The 17,374-nt window shown below is 36.5% G+C and overlaps 1 protein-coding gene across 1 annotated transcript in view; it reads right to left on the bottom strand.

Annotated features, from left to right (window-relative positions):
• The window catches only part of DTHD1 (death domain containing 1), a gene marked incomplete at its 5' end in the record, with an annotated part of 66,661 nt that extends 52,467 nt beyond the window's left edge, over positions 1 to 14,194 (bottom strand). The window contains 5 exons of the mRNA XM_080795459.1: positions 2,809 to 3,053; positions 4,275 to 4,454; positions 7,236 to 7,563; positions 11,310 to 11,925; positions 13,924 to 14,194. Of these exons, the coding sequence (XP_080651585.1) occupies positions 2,809 to 3,053; positions 4,275 to 4,454; positions 7,236 to 7,563; positions 11,310 to 11,925; positions 13,924 to 14,194 (1,640 nt within the window). The remainder of the gene's footprint in view (positions 1 to 2,808; positions 3,054 to 4,274; positions 4,455 to 7,235; positions 7,564 to 11,309; positions 11,926 to 13,923) is intronic.
• Positions 14,195 to 17,374: the final 3,180 nt, after the last annotated feature.

The raw sequence follows: 17,374 nt of genomic DNA, 5'->3' as shown, positions 1-17,374 counted from the left end.
CTCTGGTGTATCCTGATGGCTTTCTGCCTCTCAGAAATTTTGCTTACTGGATACTACTAAGTTTCCAAAATAGATTCCCATAATACTCTCCAGGGAACTGGGATTCTCATTATTCAAGTTACTGTGAAATGTCAGGATGATGTTCTCCTTCCTTATTTCTATAATTTGATTTTTGTGGTTTTGTTCTGCTTTTGGAATCTTTTTGATTGGTATTAAGTTTTTTTCTCCCCCTTAAGAAACCATATAGGGCTTTTTTCCTTAATCTTGAATAAATATTCATCCACACACTTCCAGTTTGGCAACCACTTGAATCTCTTTAAGAGATTTAGATCTGGAGAGCAGATCCATGTGCATAATTTAGAAATCAATTTTCAGTGTCTAATCATTTTTACTGACGATCATTTATCTGGATTACCACGTGTCATCTTTTCCTACCTGGGATAACTGGATTTTAAGTGTTTTGAATCAATTAAGTGTATGAAAATGTGCCAATGTCTGCATGATTTCTACTAGGGCTCGGATTGTCTCTATTCTTATCCCTATACTTATGGGAATTTCAGTTTTGACAATGAAAAATGCTGTCTCTAATTTCTCTCTGCATTCCACTCTGTCATTTCTGAGGGATGTGGAAGCATAGCAAAAGAGGAGCAAAGGAACACTGATGTAATCAGTTCCCAAAAATGATTGTCTGTGTATTACAGAGATAAATTTATATTTCTCAAACTATGGGAATAGACAACCAAGGACAGACAAATTATTTTTCTATCATCTTTCTTGCAAATGGAGCAGTTTTGTTTTATGATGGAAAGTATGTATCAGTCACAAATTATTTTTTATCAATCCTTTGCCATCCATCCTCTATATACAGTAGAAATACCAGATTCTAGCAACAGGTTACTGGTAAAATCCATTTTAAGAATTAAGTTCTTGTCTTTATGAATATATATATATGTATTTCAGGGAATGTCTAAAAGAGAATGTCTTAATCTATTAGAATGTACATTTTAAATTGGAAGCTCCAGGATATTTCTGGTTTTAAATCTTACTTTACCATGATACACAGGAATGTGGCTTAACTAAACTACAACTGTTTGTGTGTGTGTGTGTGTATATATATATGCATATATATAGAATATAAATATAATAATTATATTTATTATATTATATTTATTATGGTATGTTTATTACATAAATTTATTAAATATTATTAAATATTATATTTATTATATCTTATATAATAATTATTATATTCATATATAGATATATTAAACATATTATATATATATTTATCAAGTAGCAAAAGTACATATCACTGGATCACATATATATTTTTATGCCCTCTCTCACTGATCTAACATGAGGGAAAGTTTAATTTCTTCTCCCAGCCATAACCTGATGTTTTACTATTGCCAGTACCCTAAATTGTAAACATGGTGGGAAAGGACAAATAATCCTCTTCTTAATTTCCAGCCTTGCAGCCTCAAACTAAATAAATGAGAGCTACTCAGAGTCATGAGTAGATCTAGAGATATGTGGGTGCATCCAAGATTACACCACTTGGTAGATACAGATACTTGTACAAGTTCTTACTCATACTGAGTTTCAATCTTCTCTCTAATAAAAGGAAAATAAGATGGTGGGGGGCGCCTGGGTGGCTCAGTGGGTTAAAGCTTCTGCCTTCGGCTCAGGTCATGATCTCAGGGTCCTGGGATCGAGCCCCGCATTGGGCTCTCTGCTCGGCGGGGAGCCTGCTTCCTCCTCTCTCTCTGCCCGCCTCTCTGCCTACTTGTGCTCTCCATCTGTCAAATAAATAAATAACATCTTTAAAAAAAAAAGAAAAGAAAAGAAAATAAGATGGTGGGTAGATTGGATAAGAAGATATACACAGGAATCCTGGCACACAGAAGCTTCTTAATGAATAGTAGTTAGCATTTCAATTAAGTGTCTGAAGTTGTTTCTCCCTCTTCCAGTTTTTCAGAGGAAAACAAAACCCTTTTCCTTCAGAACTGAAGAGTAGGAAATTCCCTTCTACATTTTTCATTAGGAAAAGAAAATAAGTATTAAATGAAAGGATAAGAATTAAGATCAGGATTATTCTGCGTGTACCCTATTTGTTGTTAACCTGTCCTTTTGAATTTCATTTCTGGCTAGTAACTCAATATGCATATTTTTCTTACCAGTGGGGATTTTAATTATAAAAATTAGGAAAGAATCTACCTATATAGGAAAAACAGACTCAAATTTAATTTGTTTTGGAAAGGTTCAGGTTAATTCTTTTCTGACATTTACAGAACACTCTTAAATATAGAAATTAAAATCACTATACCACATCTTTATAATCAACAGAACCACAATTTCTTTGAAAGCAAGATTTAATTTTACTTCCTCTGTATCAGCCTTATCACATAGCACACATTTGGGCATGTTACAGCTAAAATTATTATATTTTATGAATCCACAGTATTTTATTTCTATATTACAATGTTTCATAATATTTTTTTCAAGATTTTTATGTATTTTTTTATTTGACCGAGAGAGATCACAAGTAGGCAGAGAGGCAGGCAGTTGGGGGTGGGGGGAGCAGGTTCCCTGCTGAGCAGAGAGTCAGATGCGGGGCTCGATACCAGGACCCTGAGATCACCACCCAAGCCAGAGGCAGAGGCTTAACCCACTGAGCCACCCAGGCACCTCAAAATGTTTCATAATATTTTAATACTGATATTTAAATATGTGACATAAAATTACATTTTTCAATTATTTACATTTCTTTGTTTATCATCAAGTCAGAGATAGTAAGATTTAACTCACCGGTTGAGGTATAAAGGTATGATCCTATTGGTCGTGGCACTAGCTGTTCTTTTACGATCTATCTCAGACCCAAGGGTCTTTTTATCAGGTTGTGGAGCACAAGGTAGGAATACAGTGACTGGCTTCTGGAAAGGATGTATTGATGGGTGCTTAACATGGATCAGAGGGCTTGTGGATACTATCGGGTAAGAAGTATCTTGCTGTGTTTTTAGATATGCCACTAATGATGGGTCAACTGGCTGAACCTATACAAGGAAATAATACATATATTCATATATTTTAATAGCAAAAGATGCAAAATATCAACACATTACTAAACCAATTTTCTGAAAATTTGATAGAACCTAGTTTTATATACTTCTTTGTGCATTGTTGATAGAATCAACACTGCATTAATTTATAAAAAAAACACAGCATTTGCTCCCCTTTTTACAAAGTCTTTCTGAAATCTAGGTTCCCTGTCCTATGTTATAAATAACCGAGAAACACTCTTAATTGTAGGCAACAAAATGACCTAGGAAACAAAATAGACATTTTACATAATTTCTAATTAGAACTGTTGTTAGATCAAGTGATCTTCAGAAACTAGAAAAACAAGACTATATTTATTTGTTTCCTATCACATAAGAATGGCTAATAAAAATAGCTAGCATGATTCTAAAATTTCAAGTTTATGAAAAATATTTACGAATAAATTGCTCATAATATGGTTTTCCCCTACTTTTTCTTTCTTGCTAACCACTTACAATAACTGAGAGAAACAGGCAAGCAAGGGGGAAGAGTCAGGCTGTAAGGACAAGAAATATGGAGAAAGTGTATCTTCTAAAACGTGCAACCACGTTCCATTACATCTTGTGTATACCTTGCAAATAGTGTTTGTATATTTTAAATCCTCATTCCAAAAAAGGGCTGTTTTATAATTAAGTATAATGAAATATTCATAATTATAAATATTTTAATTGATTAGCCTCCTATTTGTCATCCTCTCAGATGCAAATCTTGACTCATAAACGTCCCAATGTCTGGCATCAGTTTTATCATAGATACTCAACATATGTTTTTGTCAAGAAATAACATTAAGGAGACATACAAACACTCACGAAAGTAGTTAAGAAAGTTTTCAAATATAGCAGGGATTTATTTTAGAATGAGATTCGCTATGCTCTAAATTATCACTTTATCACTAATAACACTGTATGCTAGGTCATTAAAAGCGTAAGAGAAGAATTCATTTACTGGTATGTTAAAAAGCTGTATCTTCTTTAGCCTTTTTGGATCAAGTTTACTGACCCAAAAAATCTATGAAAAGAAACTGATGAGTTTTTAGTATGCTAGGTCATTAAAAGCGTAAGAGAAGAATTCATTTACTGGTATGTTAAAAAGCTGTATCTTCTTTAGCCTTTTTGGATCAAGTTTACTGACCCAAAAAATCTATGAAAAGAAACTGATGAGTTTTTAATATTTACCTTTAATTGTACCAGCACTGGTGAGCTGAAAACTCCTGGAGGATAATTTAAGGACACTCGGGAATCCATGCTTGGCTTAAGCGTAAGGCCTTTCTTTGTTACTGTGAAGGACTCTTTCTTTAAACAAGACACAACAGAAAAGATACCCAACTTGTACACTTTCACTTCAGCACAGGTCCCCTGTATGGATTGAGGACATGAAAGTACATTAACACAGCACAGTTCTGGGAGGATCTGCTGTACGTACTCTATCTGCTATCCCTGTAATCTTCCACAGTTGGGAAAGATTCCATTAACTCCGAAGGGATGGTCATCTCATGAGGTGAAGTAGAGGTAGATATTAGTTCCTCAAATTTGAACTACACAACAGAAAAGAGAGAAATACATATATTTTTAAATTTAAATTAAATTCTCCCTGAAATGTATAGTGAATGGACAATCAGACGTAGTGTTTTCACAAATATTAACTATTTTTGGAATCCTCTCTTCCTTTACCAGAATAAACTTTAAATATTGGCCTTTAGCCAGAAAATTCAACACTGTTTTAGGGAATCCCAAACGTCATCATTTGGGTAGTTTATGCAAAAGCTAGAGCACCTGTTCTGTCAACAAATTCTTCCTTCTGACAATTCACAGTCTCTTAGTAAATTCATTTTCTCCATTTCTCTCCATGCAGTGGAACAAATGACTGAAAATAGATATTTGTGTTTCATTTTTATATAGTGACATTTAAATTTGTAATGCATCTATGCAGGCACGTATTCAAGCTTTTTTATCACATAGAAAAGGAACTGAGTACATAAAAGAAAATAAAATTATCTACTCATATAATCAGCAAAGCTTAAAATGAAGAGGAAGATTTAAAAGTCATTTGGTCTATTCATGTCTCCCCAAACACCAGCCGGGCTCCGCCCCAGCCTGGCTCCGCCCCAGCCTGAGTGGATAATCATGCAGACACACACACACACACACACACACACACACACACACACACACACGTTTCAGGGACAGTCACAATGGAGAATAATCTGTCATTTGAAAACTAAGGAAGACATTTCACAATATCACTTCATGAATCCGTCGTTGGGAAAATTCAGGGCGTGATGAATGTAGTTAATTGGCTGAAGGGAAAATGGTGCGAGGTAAAAAAAACGTCTTCCCGGAACTTATAGTGGGTTGTACATTCAGAGCCTACTTGGCAGATGCTGGGAACCGGAAGTGTTTTTAAGCAGGGGAGTGTCAGGAGCAGAACTCTGATGATGGTTTGTTTATCTGACTCCAGAATTAGAATTCTTACATGTCCTATGAACCACGCAAAATTTTGGAAGGAATCCAGAGTTTAAAAATTTTTGAGCTAAAAATAGGGATAACTACCATTAGAAAACTATAAAAAGTATATGCTTTTATATTTTCCAGTAGACAATGGTTCTCTTATTTTGTTTTCCTTTTTGCACTGATGATCCATTTACAAAACATTTTGCTGCCCATTTTGTGAAAGTCACATGCACTATCAACCATTTTTGCTTTTATAATGACAGTCACACAGACTGTTTAAGATTAAAAAGCCACAGTCAAGGGCAATGCAGACCAGACTATTAGACATATAGTCTTCCTGGACTAAATATAAAATATGATAGTGACATGAATTGGAATAAATAATTAGAACAGGGTTTGCTTTCATATTCTTCTGTATAACCTTGTTTGTAACTCAAAAAAGACACAAATCAGAAAAAGAAGAGATATATTATAAAGAATTTCTTATTTAGTGGAATTTTATTTTATTTTAAGATTTTTTTTTAATTTATTTCACACACAGAGAGAGATCACAAGTAGGCAGAGAGGCAGGCAGACAGAGGAGGAAGCAGTCTCCCTGCTGATCAGAGTGCCGGATGCGGGCCTCGATCCCAGGACCCTGAGATCATGACGTGAGCCGAAGGCAGGGGCTTTAACCCACTGAGCCACCCAGGCACCCCTTATTTAGTGGAATTTTAAATATTTATTCCTTGCCCTTGTCTTCAAATAATGACAACTTTCATAAAGCTAAAAAGTCAGATATTCTGTTTAAAAATAAATTCAGTGGCCCACAGAAGAATCTTTAACCTTAGTTCCCATCAACTCTATGTTGAGTTTAATAACTGTTACAGCCTGTTTTCAAAACATATGATTTTGTGACCATAGAGAAACTCAGAGTTACTACAATAAGTTGACCATGAAAAATGGTAATTTGTTAACTACTAACACATGTTTATAGGCTTCCTTTTATCTCTGTAAGTGCATTTATTAATTTAATCCCTATGACCCTATCAGGTGGACACTATTATTGTATTCATTTTTCAGATAAAGAAATTGAGTCATAGAAAGGTTACATAATTTACCCACACTAACACAGCACGGAAGTACAGGAACCAGATTTCAAACCCAGCTTATCTTCGTCCACAACCCACATCCTAACTACCACATATACTGTCTCTTGTGTATGAACAAAACACAATTTATAGACTTAAAAACTATCTCAAGGTACACGCACAATTGTTCATCTTTTTTTTTTAACATATTTTCCCAACTCATGAATGATAAAAAATAAAGCTAGTATTATCTGGGGATTCCAACATTCTTAAATTTAGACAGAGAGTCCATCACATTTAAATGTTAGTCTATTGGTAGTCTAAGGCATGAAGCTAATTAAGCCATGATTTTGATTTTGTTTCCCAGGTGAAAATACAACAGTTGCTGGGTCCTAGACCCAAGTTCTTCATTCTTAAGTTTGGCCAATAATTTCTGCTCTTTGACCATAAAGATAAAAAGATAGCAAAAAGTTCGTGGACTCACTGGTGTTAATCTAATTAACCCTTCCATTTTTTACCAATGGAATAATTATAGATACACACAATCTGGTAGTCTTAGTAATATTTAGTAAAGGAGTCAAATAGCAAATGTATATGTAGCCAAGGATTTACCAACCTTACAACTTCCTCTCATTCCTTCCAGTGAATTTGGGGTTAGGTAACTTGATTGAAGGTTTATGTCAGACATTTTCACCATGATGTCTCTGTAATTTCCCCTGTAACGTGCAGTAAATGGAATTGCAATGCATATTGGAAATGGAATTTTTTTTTCCATATCTGAACATTCAACAGTGATGACATTACTGACCAACTCTTCACTATCGCTCACTATTAAAGAACTCATGCTGTTAACTATCCGGCATTCTAGGTGTTGTAGAATATACGATGGTGCCGTAATGTAACAAGACACTTGGGGGCTGGTATCACTCAGCATATCAAAATACCTGCAGGAAAAAAATAAACAATTTTTCCAATTACTTATGTACTTTATGGCTAAATGCAAAAAAAGAGGGAAACAAACCATAAGAGACTCTTAACTGTAGAGAACAAACTGAGGTTAATGGAGAGAGGTGAGCAGGGGATGGGCTTAAATGGGAGATGGGTGTTAAGAAGGGCACTTGTGGTGAGCACTGTCTTAAGTAAGTGATGAGTCACTAAATTCTAGTCCTGAAACCAATATTACCCTATATGTTAACTAACTATAATTTAAATAAAAAATTTTAAAAAATGAAATAAAATATAAAACAAATATATAAATAAGTTCAAGCTCTAGAGCCACATTGTCTTCCTGTGAATCCCAACTTTTCCACTTACTGACTGTGCAACCTTTAGCAAGATACTCAGCCTCTCTGTGCCTTAGTTTATTCGACTGCAAGATTATAATAAAATAATACCTGTCTCATAAGAAGGCTGTGAGAATTAAATAAACTAGTATATGTTAAGTAATTAAAAAGCTATGCTTGAAACATAGTAGGTATTATATATATGAGCTATTATTACTATTGTTACTGTTGACATTACTATTATTATTTAGGTGGTTGATTTCTCCATTTTGTTCATTTTACAATATGAATCTGAAGATCGTTAATGCTTCTTGAAAAACCAAGTACTAATACCTGAATCATTAACTAAATTTTGAGGAGAGGGGATAAATACATTTCTCGTATTGGGATTACCCAAATGCATTATATCAGATGATGTTTACTATGTTTTTTAGAAAACCAGAGAAAGGTACAAAAGTACTGTGAACATATGATTAATCATTAAAATTAGAAGCAAAATATTTACAATCCTTGAAGAATTGATCCAAAAGTTTATTTTGACCATTTTTTGCACTCTTGCTTTTTATAACCATCACCTTTGCCAAAGGTTTTAGGGTCTTAAACATTTGATTAAAATTTGAGATCAGTCATTATTTGTTTGACTTTACACATCAATAATTATTATGAAAATAGCCAATATTTTAGCTCTCTCTATGGACCAGATTTTAGGTTATGCATTGTTTCTTTTTTTTTTTAAATTTTGTTATTTTTCAGTAATCTCTCTATCTGACATGGTGCTCAAACTTGCAACCCCCAGATCACGGTTCGCATGTTCTACTGAGTGAGCCAGCCAGGTGCCCCCACATTGTTTCATTTAACCCTCACTAGGGAGTCAGACAGGTACTACTGTCATCACCTTTTACAGATAGGGAAACTGAGGCTTAGAAAATTTCACTTGTTGAAAATTACACTGATGGTAGATCTATAGAATCAATAATTGAATCCATCTATATTTAGCACAAAAGCCCAAACTCTGACAAAATATCCTCAAATCATTCCAAACCACTGGCTTCTTTATTCATTACAAACTAAAACTAATACCTAATTCACAAAAGTCTGAAGACGGAATGAGATAAAATATTTAAACTTATAATAGGAGGTTAGCATAAATTTCATGCTCAATAAATTACATCTCTACATTAAAATTACCACCTTGAGTTTCTTTCTACTTTTCATTTCTTGTCAGTGAAATGGCTAAAATATTGGCAATGTCAATGAGAGGATCAATCAATACAAAATAGAGTGCTAATACCCACTTGTAGGTTAATCAGGTTTTAACTATTTTTCTGTTCTTAGTGAACTGAATTTTATAGTGCCCTTTAACATAGATATCTTTTAAAAAATGTTGAAATTGCAGAGAAGTTGATTTATTTATAATTCTGAACCTGTAAAGTTGGAAGAAAAATTACCCAGTACATTGGTTTGTTTGTATATTCTTTAATGATGGTACTTCAAAAAAAATGAGAAATAATTTCTGAATTGTTTAATAGAGAATACAGTGACCCAGCCTTGTACAATTTGAAAAATAATTTTCTTCTGTGCCTTGGAAACTATGTGCACTAAAAGACTGACAGATGAAGTGAGGAAAGAGAACTGTAAATACTTCCGTTTCCTCTAGCCTTAGTCAAAGAGATCTAGTCCCACAGCTAAAGTAATCAGATTGGTTTATGTTACTCTTGTTTTCCTTTAAGTCTATACACACTAGGACAAGGACACTAGACGAGATAGGTTTCTTACAGAAAGCTATCCAGGGAGGAATCACAACAGATTCCCAGCGAGGTTTTGTTTATGATACACATATTTTAAGTGACCTGATGGCTTTCTAGCCTGAAGGATTGAAAGGACTAGTCATCTTTATAAATACGCAAGCCAAGCACAATCGGTTTGGGTGCTACAAAGAGGAAATCACCAAGGAGGGAACACCTAAGGGAGGTGTTAGAGGGAGTGGTTCAGCAGTGACTCATTAGGTGATGCTTTGAGTCATTTCTGAATGTGAGAATATGAAGTGTTAATTTTTTCTCAAGTGAAATGGGCAACTACATATTAACTAATTTAAGTACCTGTTTTGCAGGGGCAGTAATTCTTTAAAGCTATGGGGTCTGTCAAGCTCAGAATGTGCTTCCATGACATCTATAAAATTCATTAGATTCTCAGCCCTGTAGGAACCTCACAGCTGACCTAACTCAACCTCTTCATTTTATTGATGAGTTAAATAAGGTCAAAATAGCAAAATGAGTTGCTTGAGATTGAAGACTCAGTTGTGGAAATTGTACTGTACACCTGAAAAGAGCATCATATGTCATGGCGGAGAGGGGTTAAGTGAAGGTTGGAAGCACGTGGGAGGTAGAGAAAGTGAGGGTTGTTGAGAGTGGAATCAATTACACACTCACAATTAATTCAGCTTGAACATCTGCAAAGGAGTGTGGTGCTAGGCTCTTTATGTGACTTTCTCATTTGACCTTACCAAATATACCCAGGAAGTTTATGTTATTTCTGAAAAGAAGAAAATAGGACTGAGAAATGAAGCAAGTTGAGCAGGGTCACAAAACTAGCATGTAAAAAAAAAAAAAAAACCAGGAGATAAAATTTAAGTCCATCTGATTCCCAAAGCAATGATTCTTTTCATTACTCCCCATTGTCTTCTAAGAGTGTGATCGTTGCAGGAAAACTATGGCTGTGAATATTTTATTTTATTTGGACAAATAGGGATGATTATCCCCTTGTTTAAGGGAGATAATTCATAAAGTATATCTGTCAATTTCAACTTTTTTTTTTTTTTTTGAAGTCAGGGGCTCTTTGAGAATCTGGTAAAGGCTCTGCATCATCTCTAAGGAGATAAAATAAATATGAAACCATACACTAGGTTTTAAAAACTGCCTAAAGCTTACTCATGCCCCCTAAAATCTACAGACACAGGTTAAGAATTTATGATAATTTATAAATAAAATAAATGTGAGAATTTATTTGAGGATACAGCTAAAATAAATCTGAGGCTAGAAAATGTTTTCCTAGTATTTGAACTCTCCACAGCTTCCTAGTTTTTTCTTATTATAATTGAAAGAGTAGTGATTTAGAAGAGTGTTCATGTTCTGGACAATTGTTCATTTAAATTACTTTCTTCTATAGTGGATTCCTCTTCCTTTAAAGAAACATTTAATGTTTGTTTCCTAAAATTTTAAATAATATTGGTAATAGCAGTCACATAATTTTACTGGGAATAATTTAAACAGAATTATTGATTTACAATATATTTTGGAGATCGGAAATGGAAACATAAAATCATCATATATAAATACTATGTATAATAACTACAGAAACATGCTTATCACCAGGGATATATAAGTACCTCTCACTTTACATATACTTACTCCTTTTCCATTATGTTATTCTTTTGCTTTAGACTCTCTGAATCACTGGAAAGAAGATTATTCAGATACTTGCTGGAGATATCACGTGTTATTGAGGATGTGGTAATCTCTTCTCTTTGGCTCTCTGAGGTCTCTTGAATTTCTCTTTCTGTTGTCCGGATTATGTCATGCATCTCTTCCCTGTTGCCATTTATGTTCTCAGCAGTCATGTGTACTGTTTGTTCATCGTCTTCATTTTCATCATTATCAGGGAACATTTTGTTCTGTGACTCCCCTTGCTCTGTTACATCTCCGTTCAATGAGGTATTGTTTTTTTCCCCCACTAATTCTGAACTCACATGTGCTTTATTTTTTTTTAACTGGACCTGGTTTGTATAAGGACTTTGCTCTCCATTTGTGGGAGAAACAGTAGCTGTTTCTATGACATTTTGTTCCCCTCTTGCAGCAATGTCTGCTGCTTTGATATCGTGAATGGCGGACATTGTCTGCAGTGGGGTACATTCATCATGCACGCCGCATAAATTACACATCTCTTTTTCTTCTTTCTTTAGAAGTGTAGCAGTGCTCCCCAAATATTCGTTTATTTTCATGAGGCAGTCTATGAAAGTAGAGATTTCTGCACACACACAGATACACAAAGAGAACAAAATACAAAACTGAATCAAATTATATTTTGCCACTGACATCTAATGAGGTATGGCAAGATAACCTTAGAAACCTACTAAGACCCTTATCAGGCATGTAAGCCTAACTCCCTCTTGAAAGACAAGTCATGTGTACAACTGTCACTCTTTTAACATACTTAGGAATTGGGGACAAACTCCTTCTTACTGTAGAAGCAAAGAATAAGTCTAATCCCTCCTGCTCATAAAAATGCTTTGAATGTTTAAGGCAGACACCATGACCCCATCACATCCATAAAACTCTTCGATTGAAATCAACATCTTTCTCAATAATTCCTTGATGATTTAGTATGATTTTGAGAATTGTTCTTCTCCTTTGAATGTACTATATCATTTATGAATGACCCACTTATAATTATGTGCGTAAAATTTAGAAAACACTTTGGATGAGACTTGGGTAGCCGGCATACCACAGCTACACTATTTCTACTGGCACAGATGTTACATGTTATAAGGTGCTTTGTTGGATGCTATAAGAATTAAGTTCTGTTTACACTATTCCTCCTGCTGAGCTTGTGATCATTTACGATTTTCAAATTGGCCTTCCAAAAAATAGCTCCAATTGTACAGGTTCTGATTCTCTGATTAGAACACGCACTGGCTACTCAAAGGCTGCTAAACCAAGTCAAACCTCTTCATGCTGATGTAGACCCTCCCCATGATGTGATCTGATATAGTGTCTCACTCCATCCCCATGTCCTGCCATTCTCTTCTTTGTCTATCCTTCCTGGGAGGTTACAGCTCACAGCTGAAGGCATCTGATCACTTCTTGCAGGCTTAGCAACTCTCCAATCTTTAGAATTCAATTCTGAACTAAGGAATATGTAATTTATAACCCCATAGGTCGGTATTTTAAGAATCATCATTAAATCATCTTTTTACGAGTCTGGGTTTATCTTTGGGCTCCTATCTGACAACTTGTGCTTTTTTTGGGGGGGGGGGTCTTGTACCTAAGACTGTCTTTATTTTAATTTCCTCCTCTGGAAGCAGTGTCCTTATCATTTTCCATGAATAAGTATTTGTCTCAATATGTTGCCTGGGACCTTGTTCAATTCTCTCCAGAGACTGGACTCCTGGCTACAGGCTCCAGATGCTGTTGTCTGGGTCATGCTGCCTTTGGGCAAATTTCCCTGATGCCTACCAACTGCCCCCTAGATAATTTCTTAACATTATCCCCTGGATTCCTGATTGATGAGACCTACCCACTTGCCTTGACACTGTATTATTTAGAATTGGATTTCATGATACCACCCATCTTTTTATCTAGAGTAACTGTTGTTGTCTGAGATCATATTTATCAGACACAATGTTCTTCCCTCCATACTTCTCAGCATCCATAGCACCCAATGGGGACTATTCCCAAGAATCTGCTCCCCTTTTTGTATGTGTGGGAGGGGGATCCAATTCTATAGCTCAGCTCAGCCCAGTCTTTCTAATGTTTTTGCAATAATGGCTTCAAATTCAAGTAATTCTACACATAGAATATCATATTCCAATCTAGAAAAACTGCTTGTTCTACCTCAAACTAGGGATATTTTCCTACTTTTAATCTTGGATCCTGTTAATAATAACCATGCCTGGAATGCTCTTTCAAGATTCCTAATTTCCAGCAGCATAAATCCAGTTCATTCCTTAAGCTTCAGTTTAAATACAACATCTGGTCTAGCAAGGTTCCCTATTTCCCACTCTGAAAATGGAATCTTGTCTGCTTGTGAAGTCTTAATGGGCTTCCTTTGTATATCTTTAATGGGACTGGCCTTAATGTCCCTTGCATTATTGTGCATTTGTCTTACCTTATTTCCCCTAATATATTGTGGGTCCTTTGTGGACAAGGCTCTACCTTAGCCTTCTTTGCATGCTCCTTTGTACCTCTCAAAGTGACTACCCTACCAACATTTCTTAGAGAAAGAATAAATCAAAGAAATACTTGCCTTGTCTCCGGATACATTGATTCTGCTTGTCGAGCAGTACATACAGCTGCTGGCAGGTAAAAAGCAGAGTGCCTGCAGTGTGCTCCAAGAGTTGGTGAAGGGCCCCACTGAGCTCTTGACCCAGAAAGACCACTGTGGCTATCCAAGTGGCCTCACCAGACCCTTCACCAGGGTTCTCACCCAGGAGGGCCTGCTGTAGCATCAGGTTTTGTCTCCAAATCTGCTTCAGTATTTTTCCTAGTTTGCCTGAGCCCATGTCCTCTGAATCCATGTATGCTCTAGGAGTGGAATGCTTCTTTTCTGCCAGCAAAGCCTAAAGGTTTAGCAAATTCAAACTTGGCGATAGTGCTTCAAATCTAGGAGATGATCCAAGTGAGCCAGCCAAGCACTTTCTTGCAATATAATAGTTTATTCAGCTTCTTGTTGACCAGTGAAAAGTTACTAGGTGACCAAGGAGGGGTGTTCCCGCACCCTGGGTGCCACTGTGTACAGAATAGATTAATCACAGGGATAAAACTAGCTCACACCATTCCACTTGCCATCTAAGTGTTACACATTCAATATATATATGGGAAGCCCTGTAAGCCTTTCAAGTTTGGAGGCAACAAAATAAAGATTCTGTGGCAGGATGAGAACTTTATTAATCAAAGGTAAACTGTTTAACAATATTGCCAACAAGATTCCTATGTGATATTTCAAAATACTTATGAATGAAGTAATACGACATTTGAATTGCTGCCAAACAATCTGGGAGAGTGGGAGCGGTGTGCAGAAGAATTAAGATGGGTTGTTACTTACTTGTTGAAGCTGGACGTGATTATAAGCAAGGTCTTTACAAGTCTCTCTAATTAGCATATATTTATAACTTTTTTATAATAAAGAGTTAAAAGATTATTTATTTATTTGACAGACAGAGATCACAAGTAGGCAGAGAGGCAGGCAGAGAGAGAGGAGGAAGCAGGCTCCCTGCTGAGCAGAGAGCCCGACACGGGGCTCGATCCCAGGACCCTGGGATCATGACCTGAGCCGAAGGCAGAGGCTTTAACCCACTGAGCCACCCAGGCACCCCTATAATAAAGAGTTAAAAAAAGATTTCTCTGCTGGGGCAAGTCTATTGGCATTTGTTGGGGAAGATCTAATTAGTACCTTCCTATAGGGCAAATCTGCAGTATGATTGAGATAGGTGCTTGGACTCTTTACTCTGTGATACTTTCTCTCTAATTAGATAAAATGCCCCTTCACTAAAATAAAGCAAACCCGAAGAGTGACTCTCTCTGAACTAGCAAGGACTCTGCACCCTGTATAATTAAAAATCAAATGCAACAAGTTCTCACTACCACTGGCCTTTCAGTTGGCAATTATGCATGAGGCCATTGCAACACAGGACCTGATACAGGAGGGCCTTGGGGAGGTGCTGTGGGGAGAACCCAGGACAGCCCGCTTCCTCCCATCCAATCCCACTCCCCTCTCCTGATAAGAGAGAACACAGCACCCAAGGACAGGGCAGTACCTTCCATACAGACTCATGTTCTCTCAGAAGTACTAGGTGAAGTGAAAGCTTTCCAGAGCGGAGCCAGACTGCTGCCTTCCACAGCCATTGCATCATCTCATCTAACAGGGGAATTCGTAGAGCTGCACTCCTGAAGCCTGGAAGACAAGACAGGGAGACAAACCCCAGTGAATAAATAAGGAATGATATCACAGGCCTAAATACTGTCCCAGCTGCCTGGGGTTTGAAGAGCCTTCGAGGAAAGGAAAGGAGAAGTATGCAGCGAGGTACCAAGTTGGTGCAGAAGTAGGGGCGCAGTGAACCCCTGTTCACCAAAAAGGCGATTTTTTTGGAGATACGAGTTCATACCACATCATGGGTCACATTGTTTTAATATTTTACACCTTCTTCTCAACACTAAACATTTTCTTGTTCAATTTTCTTTACTTTTGTTTTCTTTTCTTTTCCTTTAACTCCTGAAATAAGTATTTAGTTCTTGGTACTAGTATATATAATGGCTTTAATTCAGTGTCATTTCTGAAAACTTTCCATAGCATTTACTGTTCTCTCCTAATAAGAGAGCATTTACTGCATTTACTGCCCACAACCTATGGGCTGGGAATGGGGTCTTTTAGGACTTGGGAGAGAGGCAGACACATAACATATTATGAAAATGCAGCTCAGCCTGTGCAGTGAGGTAGCACAAGAGCAGAAATAAAAAAGATCATGGAAGCTTTGAGGAGTATAAAAATAATTCCAATTAGAGGCCGGGGAAGTGTCTGGTTTAGGAGCTAAAGGACTATCTGGATTTGAGCAGGCTAGACAATAAAGAAAAGGCACATTCCAGCATAGGAAATTATCACATGATCAAAGGTGTGAAGGCATGAAATGACCCAGTGTGATCAAAAATGGGAAAGCACGGCTTTAGGGGAGGATTCAATAAGAAGTCAGAGGAAGTGACAAGACTCTGATAATTGAGGAGAATCAGGAAGAGAAGGTTGGAATTTTGTTTGGTAGGCAAAAAGGAGACATTAAATATTTTAAAACCAAGCTGAAATATGACCAAAGCTGCACTACAGATGGTCAAGATGGTAGAGACCCAAGAGGGAGGAGGCTTGAGGGCCCATGTTGGAGTAGCAACAGTGCAGCCAAAGGAAGAGGATGCCTCAAGAGGGGGTTTGCTGTCAAGTGACCGGAACTTACTAAATCATTAGTTAGAGGGACAAGAAGCAAATGCATCGAAAATCCATTCATTCATTTATTTGAGAAATATTTATTGGCCATCGGTGCAAGAACTGTGCTTGGTGGTAGAATGTGATTAAAACTTTCAGTTTGGATGACTGGCTAGGTGGTAAAAAAATTCATTGAATTAAGAAAAAAATTAGGGAAAAAAATTAGACTGGATGGGTAGAAAATGGGTAGAAAATTGGATTAATTTGGGATTTGTGGAGTTTGAGATAGCTGAGGACAGTTCTTCGAAATGTACTAGAAATTAAGAAAAAAAGTCAGAAAAATCTTGGCATATTTGAATGTCATCAGCAAACAGCCAGCCGATGGGTGAATCCATGGAATTAGAAGAGATCAGGGGAGATTTACACCATTCATGTTTTGAGTGTTGGATAGAACTAATAGTCAAATGATGAACACTGGAACAATACTCATTTTTTTTCCCCTTCTAGATATGTGGGAAAATTCTTTCTCAGGGTAGAGGAATTTAAAAACACCAAAACATTCCTCCTTAGCCTCGTTGACATTTGCTATCCTCAAGTCCAAACTTGCTCTCTGTCTGGCTTCCCAAGAACATAGAATATTTGCAAAGTCAGACCTACCACAGGCCGTGCTACCTTTACTTGTTAAAACAAGCATCTGCATGTTCCTGCCTCTTGTTTTCAATGAACTGATGTCACTAACCATGGAAAGAACTGACATTTGCCATCAAGATTTGTGACACCCACAGACGTT

Source organism: Martes martes, assembly GCF_963455335.1.
Source record: "Martes martes genome assembly, chromosome: 2".
NCBI lineage: Eukaryota > Metazoa > Chordata > Mammalia > Carnivora > Mustelidae > Martes > Martes martes.
Note: the sequence above shows the minus strand (reverse complement) of the source record. Positions and strands in the feature narration are given on the sequence as shown.